The 10,932-nt window shown below is 39.8% G+C and overlaps 1 protein-coding gene across 4 annotated transcripts in view; it reads left to right on the top strand.

Annotated features, from left to right (window-relative positions):
• Positions 1-815: 815 nt before the first annotated feature.
• Positions 816-10,932, top strand: part of dab2ipb (DAB2 interacting protein b) — a 131,449-nt gene continuing 121,332 nt past the window's right edge. For 2 of the 4 annotated variants that reach the window (XM_038733368.1, XM_038733370.1), the window contains exon 1: positions 817-904. Coding sequence is in view for 1 of the 4 variants with exons in the window: in XM_038733372.1 (XP_038589300.1) it covers positions 6,482-6,521 (40 nt within the window). In the remaining 3 variants the exon portion in view is untranslated. Of the gene's footprint in view, positions 905-6,273; positions 6,522-10,932 lie in introns of those variants that run through there. The other 2 variants (XM_038733373.1, XM_038733372.1) reach the window with 2 other exon arrangements.

Here is a 10,932-nt window from a genome sequence, read left to right as displayed (position 1 = left end):
AAATCCCAGACAGAATTGTTGCACTGAATAGTGGGACTCAAATTACAGCTCATACCGTATTGCTTAGTCATTATGGCTCAGACCACCAGACGTTGTCTTTACGTCAGAGGCAGTGTCAGTGAGAGCTGTCTTTAAACCCAAGTCCCATGAGGCAAGTAAAGAGGTGACTTGCAGAGACAATCAGAGAGATACAGAGATAAACAGACGAACGTGGAAACAGAGGTATAGCGAAAACATGACAGGGTAGAGTTATTGGGTAGAGAGGTGTGAGGATGTTCGATAAGCCATTATCACTCCTCTTTGAGGACATCAGGCCTTTTTTCCTTTTTCTCTCAGTCACCGTTTTCTCACCACAGCCATCCTTTTTCCTTTTGTCTGTTTAATCTTTTGGGGCCAAACATTTGGTATGCAAACTACAGGAAGATATGGGCTGACACAGACTGATGTGCCACTAATACCTGCTCTGTTTTATGCAATGACACCTCATTTATCAGAAGCTCTACAGCTATTGTGCACTATTGGCCCAACACAGTATTAAACATGGTGACCAGAATAACCACAGCAACATAGATAAGGAGCCTCTGTGCCTATTGTATTGCATTTCTTACATTTCTAGCAGCCACCATTTTTCTACTTGGTAGTTTTGATTCTTCTTCTGTACTCAATCTACTCTATGTGACTAGTTTGTATCAGTGCCGTTTGTTATATTTATACAGTCTTTTATCTGTCTTGAATCTCTTGCTCTCTGTCTTCTTCTTTCTCTCTCTTTCTCAGCAGATGCGTCCCTTGTTTTTGCAGGAGAAGCGCTCTGCGTCAGGCAAGGTCCATCTTCTGCGACGCACCATCAGCGTTCCAGTGGAAACACAGTTTCCAGAATTCCAAAGCCAGCTGTCCACTGAGAGCGGTGAGTAGCCTGAGGACATACCTCTGCAGTGATCAGGATGGACCCTCCCTCTCCCCCACCCCCCTACCCAACACACACACTCATCAAGACACTGGAAATACTTAAATTACTTTCTTATAACCATTTAAATCAATTAGAATGATTAATAACCGTATTAATATTCTATAAATCAAATATTTAACTCTTATTCAACATGGTTATGGACATTAAAAATATAATTTATTGTTAAGACTATATTTTAATGGCTTTGCTCTGGTTTTGGCTTTTTCCCCCCCTTCAATCTTCTGTCCAAAGCTACTAAACATCAGCTTAAAGTCAAAGTTAGGCACTCATATGCAGATGCTTGGTCTATACAAAAGTCAAATTGTCAATTTAATTCAAGAGAAGCACTTCTTTCTGCTCCTCAGCGATTGATATCAACCACTGACACATGCAAGCGAGCCTTGCATTGCTCATATGGCTAGGTGAGCTGATGCTGATACTCTTTTCTTCTACCTCACATCCACTAGATGGAGAGCTTGCTGCTTCGTATCTCTCGCATCCTAACCACTAAGACAGACTCTGAAAAATGGTTTGGTCTCTTTCAAACAGCAGCTGTCATGTTGCATATCCCCTGTTGCTTTTTATGACAATGTAATGCTTGTAATACACTGCTATTTATTTCTGGATGTGCCAGTGTATGCACTGACGGACAAAATGGAGCGGCTCAGTAAAAACTGGTGAGGTCTGTGGATGTTTGTGACAATGAACACACAGAATCAGTCAAAGTGAGACACTAGGTGGCACTGAGGTTTGACATTCACGCATTTGTATCCCACAGTTACCGTTGCTGGGTTGTTAACTGGCATGCAACCTAATATGGCCCACCTTTAAATCAGTGTGTGCAATGGTGATTTAGTTTAAGTGCCTTTTCATGATGTCATTACATTATTTTACAGTAAAGTACAGAACATTAAGTTTAGGTTTAAATGAGTTAAGTCCTGAGGTGTTGTTGCCTTTTATCCCTGAGACAGTGTTGTTGGACAATGCTATTGTAGAATTTCTGGCTTAGAAATGTTACATAAGCATTTTTAACCAAGATTCTTGCATGGTTTTTGCATGTGGACAGACACTTTGCCCAGGAGTTGATGAAGCATGCAGCATCAAGGCATGTTATGTGATACAACTTATGAAGGGTTTCATTCAAGTGTCAAAAGATAAAATTCTTTTGTGTGCAGTCAAATGCTTCAGATGCCTCCAGTTTTCTTCTTTCTTATTCTTTGCCTTGGACAGTTGTCTCTTTCCTTAATACCCCATCTCTCCCAAGTGAGATCACATTCTTGTTGAGAGTATGATGAGGGCTAGATGATGAGGCGAGCAGAGATGTCCTCCTGTCTCCTCAAAGATATGGCTGTTACCCTGCATTCTCTGCATAGCACATATTTGGCTTAGAAAATATTTGTAATATATTCACTGATACAAGCGATGACATGATGACGAGTGAGACACATCATTCTACTGAAAGTATGATTAGGTTGATTTTGTTTACCTGAGATGAGACAGACGGTGAAAGAATAAACACAGTCTGCCAGCTAATTACAGTTTACATTTTTGAAACTCTGCCGATGACATTCTGAAACTTCCATGATGATAATGAACGATCATTTATAAATTGCTGATTCGGAATTTCAAAGTCAAGCTACACTTTCCCGCTTGTTAGCTAGAATGCATTACAATAAATTAATATATTACAGTGGTTATTATGTCGTGTAAAAAATAATATCATTTCATACTTAGTTTTTTAATAAAATAATCACTTTTTTGCCTGTTTGTGAATGGGTTGTAACCTCACATACCTCCAATAACATCAAATAAACCATTCACTGGCTTTCTTTCTTGGTTACCTATGAAAGACTGTATGCCTCTTCCTATGTGAAGAAATCAGTTCAGATTTTCTGCAAAATCCATTGGCTTACGTAGGATGTGACGTTTAATCGCACTCCTGAGCCTCTTGCCTACTAATTCTGCCCTCAACAGCAATGACAACACCGCAGCTGATGAAATGGAGTTCGCTAACACCAAAAAAGCAACCGGCTCTCAGCACAACACAAACTCCACATAAGGATAAAAAGGTGTTATGTGCTGAAGCCCAAACTCAGGTCAGACGCTTTCTTTTGGATAAAAAAAAAATGACCCAGAGTTGGCTAAACATCCTATGGGACAGGTATGCTAACATTACTGCCAATATGGGGATTTTGTGTTTTATTTGGCTTAAGGTTTCAAGAATATATTTAAGCGAAGCAAATTTATAACGATTTGTTTATACTAGTGTGTAGTGATGCAAGGCAGGCGCAGCTAGCTACATTAGCATGGATCTGGCATTGTTTGCTTTGTAACGTTAAATTTAGATTTATTGTTGTTTTACCAATACTCAGGTACACACCTACTTCACTGGGTCTCAGTCATCATAACTTATGTGAACCACATAATATACAATAATGCAACATAAGTGCAGGACAACATCACAGTGGAAGACCCATTCAGTACGGTAACGTTGCTTACTATGGTTTAAACTGTACTTAAGTGTGGCAACAATCTCATTCATAATATTCAGTCTAGCTCACTAACCGTTTTCTTTATCATCCAGTATATTTATTCATGCTGACACTGCTCAGCCTATCTGGTGAAAGATACACAAATAGTTACTAAAAAGCCGGCAGGCTAGCTAACGCAGACGTATCAAAGTCTCATTATCACAACGAGCATGGATTAGTACAAGCCAATAAAATGTTACTTTATTGTTGCAGTGAGAGTTTACCTGAGTTTCCAGCATTTTCTATGATGCCAATGCTTGTATGTCTGTCTCTGTTTTGGCTGATGCTGAGTGCTCACTCATTAGTTCGAGCACGAGCACATGGTTGGGAATGTAGAGGTTGCAATCTGAAACCTCACCGCTAGAGGCCATTGAAAACCACACATGGCCCCCTTGAACTGTTCTGTCATCTTTTGAGGTATTTAGCCAAATTAAAAAAAATTTTTATAAAAAGCATGACTAGGGCTTTAAATGCATGTTTGAATGTGTCTGTGAATCACCTTTGTTGTTTAAAATTAAGACAACAACTGTAAGTACCATAAATGTGATGAAAACAATTGTAAATTGATCAATATTGCCATGAAATATAAGGTATACAATGTGCATTACTTTTAGCATCAGTGCTGAGGTGAGATACTGCTAGAGCTTCATTAAAACACTCTGAACACATTCACTGGCAACACTGACAAAATAATATTTTGCATGAACAAAAACAAGTGTTTGCCTCTTTGAATACAATATTGACCGAAAGGCTGTTGTTAAATGTATCCCTGAAACAGTAATACATGTTCTAGTCTCCTCTTCAGTATCTAACCTTTAAAGTTGTATTTGTGTGTGTGTGTCTGTGTGTGCACCTGGTATAGTTTTTAAAACCTGTTCCACATCACAACACTGCAAACACTGACAGTCTATGTTTTACTAAATTATTCATTGGCGTAGGATTGCTCTTGTCCTTGTGTGACACGGGCTCTAAATAAGCAGTGTGATGAATAAAAACTACACTTAGATGAATAGGAATCCACAGCAAATCAGAGAGCGCTCTCATCTCGTCTCATCCTCCGACTGAATAGTGAGCGGCTGCCTCCTCTGTTCTTTTGAACTCGTTGAGGTTTTGGCACAAACATGCTAGAGACGAAGAGCGCTGCTACGCTCCCACCAGAACAACTACGCTTAATTTTACTGAGGTGAAAGTTTTATTTTCTGGATGCTGCTTTGGAGAAGTTCTCAACACTTGGTTCTTTAAAGATGCTGGGGCATATGCTGCCCTATTTTCCAGTTTTTACTGTTTCCATTAATATTTTCACTGAAGCTGTAACATCTTAGATAGGATTAAATAGAACTGGATAACTGACCAAAGGCTGATTTTTACATGCCTTGTAGCCTAAATACTGCCTCACATGGGGTTTAAGTATCTTAACATTCCCTGTGATGTTTAATTTGACAAAGTCCTACTTGCCTACATTTCTTTCCTCAGTTTATAATCGCAATAGCTATCATTACACGAAATAGTATTTCTTGACTTTGTGCAAGTCACCACAGTCTATCCTGCCAGCACACCACTAAATAATTGGCTTTGTCAGTGTCTTGTCTTACAGTTTTGATAAAGATGAAAATAAATATCTCACATAGGGGGAGCTAAAACTTATCAAGAACCTGGGATAGTTAAGATTAAAATGTTTTCAAGGTAAAGGTTGGCTGGGGCTCTCATTTGGCTGTGTGACAGTGCTGAAGGAATAGAGTGGCAGGAGTGGCATGTGAGCAGGTATCCCTTTCAGCTGATAATCAAACAGTAGCAGTCAGTGAAGATGCTGTGGTAATATCTCTACTTTTAGGAAGAGTTGTACAATTACTGAACTACAAATAGGTAATATAAGGAAGTTATTATTAACATGTGGAACTAATGTTGGTATGCAACCAGTCCAACTATCTTTGCCGCCAAACTCATTTCCCTTGACAGCGTTCTCAGTGCAATACTTTGTACGTTTGGATTTAGCCATGTGTTTACCAATTTATTTTTTTGTTGCCATGCTATGTTAACCAGAGCTGGAGGATTAGTCCATTAATCAGTTGGTTTATCAGCAGAACATTTGATGGCAACTAAACTGATAATTAATTTATCCTTTCAGTGATTTTTCAAACAAAGATTTTATTCATTCCCTGTATTCCCAGAATGAATATCTTGGGTTTTGGGGTAGGTTGGACAAAACAAGCAATTTGAAGACATCACTCTGAGCTCTGAGAAATTGTGAATAGCATTTCTTTTGGTGTATATTTTACATTTCATAGCCTAAGCGATCAATTTTGAATGAAAATAATCATTAGTTGTAGTCCTAATTTGCCACACAAGCTGTCACTTGAAGTCAGCTTAAGCAACACGTGCTGTTTTATGTGTTGCATTGAAATGAGAGCAGAAACCATGCCCAGCCAGCACAACCCCAACAGGCTTTTGAGTCCACCCATTGTTAATGCCCAGGCTGCTGTACTACACTATATAACTTCATAAATTATTCTGGCATGCTAATGTTTTCCAAACTAATGTTACTAAGTTCTCTTTATGATGAGAAAAAAATATGCTGAGTGTAAAATTGTGGAAATATTCAGCACTGTCACAACCCTATATAGCCATATCTCTCCCCCTCTCTCTCTCCAACCACCACAGTGTGGAAACTGCTCCTCTCTCTTATCCCTCCCATTCTGTGATTCATTATAATCTCTCTCTCTCTCTCTCCTCTCTCTCTCCCCCCACTCTCCAGAGAGGGGCTCAGTCAGACAGATGTAACACAGCGGTAGAAGCCTGAGCTGAGCTGGCAGGCTGTAGGGGCCAGACCAGAGCCAGTAGCTCTGACTGGAGAGAACAGCGGAGAGGAGACGGTAGTGGTGGTGGCAGTAGAAATAAAACAGCAGTTGTAGGAATAGTTTGAGTAGTTGCAGTTCAGTTTCAGAGCCGACTTTGCCTTAGGATATGGATGTGTTGATCCAGGCGCTCATCAGCCTGTGAATTTAACATGGACCCTGACACCAGCACCCATCCAGAAGCACAGCATGGTGAGTGAGATTTGAAGTGCCAGGGAGGGAGGAAAGGATTGGAAATGATGAGGATGAAACTGTGGGAAAAGTTAAACCGAGTGTTGGTGAACAAGGAAATCATGTCACAAGGTTTTCCTGTAAGCTTGCTACTATGACTAGGCTCTCCATTTGGCTCTTAAGCTGTTGACTAGGGGCTCTGTGGTCAGATGAATAGGACTTCAGTCTGTTCTTTTGGGTAGGGGGTCAAGGGGTGAGGGGTGTTACATGGCAATGTGATGAAATCAACAGCCTGCTAACGACATTTTACGCTAATGACCTTTTGGTCATTATTTTAACAGGTTTTGTTGTGGCTATGAAAGTCCAAAATGTATGCTTTGGAATTTGCCTTGTCTTTTAGTTATTCATTTCTGGATATTTTGGTGCAAGCTTCATAGAGCAGGAAGCTCTCTTCTTGTTCTTTTGAATGCAATAATGAACCGTTACATATGTGAGGGTTGTGGGTGTACCATTTCTGTTAAAATGCAGCAAGATAATTCAATGGTTATGTGAATCAGTATATTTGAATGCTGTGTAGTGGTTGCAGCATGTGGGTGTTTGTGTTAGAGACACAGAGCGGCGCGAAAGAATGAAAGTGGGAGAGGGAAAGAGAAGGGGAGAGACAGAAAGAGAAAGAGTTATGTACACAAATAAATCCAGGGGAATCTAGCCTGCACTGTAGGCCAGTGAGAGTGCTCGCTGTTTCTCTTCCCTCATTTTCCACTGCCACTTTTCTTTTTTCTCCATTTCTCCAAATGTTGGAGCCTAAACTAGATAGTTAAAAGGCAGAAAAAATGGTGTATTATTAACTGGGCCAGAAAAGACGGTGTTTTGTCTTCATGGCCGGTGGGAAGGACTCTGCTGTGCTGCTGATGAAGAATGTGGTTACAAGAATGAGTCAACAGAGAACATATTTCCAAGAGACCATAGTTTCTCTTCGCCAGTGTATAAGCCACATTGCTTTATGCACTGGGCTGTCTGCCATGATGGAGAAGGACGGACAAAGAAAGGGAAAGAAAACTGCAAAACTTCATCACTTTTATCCATCTCTTGAGACGTGAAACTTCTGTTTACAATCTAACCTGAAGATGTGAGAACATTGAGCATTTTCTCACCATCACAGTTAAGGTTTCCCAACATAGAATGTCAACTTCATACAGTGATTGACTACTCTCTCATCTCACCCAGTCAGCAGGCCCCTCTCAACGAGCACAGCCTCAGAGGATATCTTCTAAAGGTGCAATATAAATAGAAAAGTGAGAGTAGAAAGGGCAATAATCTGATATCATCCGATTACATTCAGGCTTGCAAGCCTCAGGAAGAGTTCACGCCTCCTAGGCTTGTAGGCATCAGTTTTCACTCTCTTTCTCACTCACTCATACACACAAACACATACATGCACACAGACCTTATTGCTGTTGATTATAGAAATCCTTCCAGTGCATTTTTTTCATATATTACAAATTGCTTTGTGTATTTTGCATATGAGGTAGATGTTGATGTGCTGTCTGCATCTAGCTGACACTCTAACTACATCTACCTAGTTCCTTTTTCTATCTAAAGAAAACATACTACTGGAGATTACCTCTCTTACTGTACAGTACTTTGATACTACTTTAATGTTGTAAGTGGTATTGATACCAGAAAAGCTAATATAAAAGTGGCCACTTAAATAACTCAAACAATAGTCAGATATATAATCTCAATCTGCATCTTTAGTTTTATTACATAAGTCTAGAGTCGTGGTCCATTGTGCACACAACAGTGTGCAAACAGCAGTTTTTTTCAGTAATATGCTGAGAAAATATTTCTCTTTACAAGAAGCCATGCTTTTAGCAAACATCAAAATGAGCACGGCTACTAGTTTACAGGAACACACAGAGATGAGCGGAAGATTGAGGAGGGAAAGTAAAAAGGGAGTTGTTATCCGTGGCCTTCATTGACATGTAAATAGGTCTGCATGTTTTTGTCCTAGTTGAGAAAGGTTGAATGCCTGCTCATGTACTGGAGGAGAAAACACAGGGACAATTTTTGAGTATGTGTGTGTCTGTACTTGAGTGTGTGTATGTGTGTGTTTGTACAGCACTTTTATTAGACAGGGGATTAAACCAGTTGAGATTTCTTCTATGTCACTATAAAGCATTTTTGTGAAAAACAAGGGGCTTTACTCTCATTTTCCATTTTGAGGTGAATTAGGGTTTCTGACTACACTTCGAAAATTCCCAGATTTGATCCAGATGAAAGTGTGGTCTTGTGGGTGAAAGTGCTGCAGGGCTTTGTCTTCAAGAATGTTCAGCTTTTAATAAAAGATTTATTCTTGCTTGTGTTGTCATGTTCTGAAATCTAGCCAGACTTTGGAGCTTGGTAGTACAGGGCGTGTAAATTTAGGAACTGGGCTGTCGGCTTATAAATTTTAATCTAGCTTTAAGAGAGGAAACACTGTCTTGAACCAGGCCTTATGGTTAAATCAAGTTCATTCTGATGTACTAGAGACTTTCTTCACTCTATGAGGTTACAGCCTCAGCAGATGAGTGTTGTCTAAGACTTTAGAGCCTCCTAAAAACATGTTTAGTCTGTCCTGTTTCCAGGCTGCTGTTGTAAACACGTTTGTGTGTGTAGGGCTGGGTGTTTGCGTGTGTTTTTGTACTTGCATTTTTGGGAAGCAAATCTAGATTTTAAACCTTTGGTGGAAAGATATTTGGCAAAGTGAGGAAATTCTGCCTTGTTGCATTACTTTAAAGGCCTTTCTTAGGGATTCAGGGAATTTGGTTTGAGGTTACAATATAGAGAAGGACAGAGAGGTCTGTTTGGTAGCTTTGTTGAGCGCTATATATATTTACTACAAACTTGACTAGGTGGTCCTTCAAGGAGGTCAAGGACACATTTGTGTTGACACTACTCTACATATTTGGATGAATGTATCCTTGACCTGGCAATGTCTAAATGTGGCTGGAACAATCAGGCCCTGATGTGCCCAGGTGCTTTCACTCCTGGATTCAGAGTCATCTGCTGTTATCCACATATTTGTCCTAAAAAGCTATAAAAGGCCTGCTACTAGTAATAGTCTCAGGGGAACTAAGAATGAGTATGATTGATCTATTCAGAAAGCATTTGTGCTTCTTATGCAGTTTACCTTTTGGACAAATTATCCCAGGAAATGAACAGCCTCAAGAACTAAACTCAGGAACAAAAATGTCTTTAGGGCGATCAGATTTGCCTACACAAATATGCAAATCAAAGTGACTGCTGGGTTTCATTTTTGTGTGTGGAGAAAAAAACAGGTAAACGTAGATGAGTGTTAAGTAAATTTGTGATGCATGTTGTAAAGGAGACATGCACTGGATGACACACCTTGCTTGTAATCTGAATAACTGTGCTTGTGCAATCAGACATTGCAACACATAATCTGCCTTTATAGTCACGGGCCACTGAAAAAGCACTACTTACCTTGGAAGCAGAAACTGAAACTGGTGTTTGAAATGGAAGTAAAGTTCTTGAGATCCTAAAAAGGTTCCTGTTGTCAAAAAAGGCCATATCTGACACTGGTACTCTCACACACTGTTCCTGAACAACTCGATTTTTGAACCAAGTAGTAAAAGTGATCTATCCAAAAAGTACAAGAACATCTCCTCTCCTTTTTATTGTGAAAATGCAAAGTCTTGTCAAGTCATTCAGAAATAAAAGATATTACGCATTTTCTAATCGTATTGTTCCAACACATACATATAGAACTGAAAAATTTAGCAGATTGCAAACCAGAGCCACAGCCGTGAGGTTCTCACAGGAGATGGCACATGAAAAGTTCATCAAACACTGAAAACTAGTCTGGTGATGGTGGATATAAATAACAGTGTAAGAGCAGAGCTAAGCAGTAACCTCTGAGAGCTGACATGCGGCCAGCAGCAACAGTGGCACGACTCCATTTGGCCCCATTTGTCAGAAAGCCTCCCTGATGGGAGACTGTCAGTCAACAGAGCACTGCCGAGAAGGGGATGAGGGACAGAGGGAGGGACAAGAAGCAGTGCATAGTATGTGAGACAATAGAGAGTTAAGGGAAATTAGAATGTGTCATCTTGTTTTACAACCCTGTGTTGTAAAATGATAAATAAATCTACCTTGTAAGTGTAAATTTTGCCTTTTCTATATGTTAAGTAGATGTTAAGCATGTTAGTGTAGTTTGTGTGTTTGGGTACTAGTGTGCATGTTCGTGTGCTAGTATGTGCCCATTGGTATGTGTTGATGTCGAAGTGTGGTGTGTGTCTAAGTTGAAGTGACTGCAAGGGGCAGAAATTGATCCAAACACAGTCATGAGCTTGTTACACGCTCACAACAAATTTATGTTGGGAATGTGCTTTTCATGTCTCTGTAAATCTTATGTAAATGTGCCAGTCCC

The sequence above is a fragment of the Micropterus salmoides genome, unplaced genomic scaffold (genome assembly GCF_014851395.1).
Source record: "Micropterus salmoides isolate LMB-PRFRI ecotype aquatic unplaced genomic scaffold, ASM1485139v1 Ms_hic_scaffold_20, whole genome shotgun sequence".
NCBI lineage: Eukaryota > Metazoa > Chordata > Actinopteri > Centrarchiformes > Centrarchidae > Micropterus > Micropterus salmoides.
Note: the sequence above shows the minus strand (reverse complement) of the source record. Positions and strands in the feature narration are given on the sequence as shown.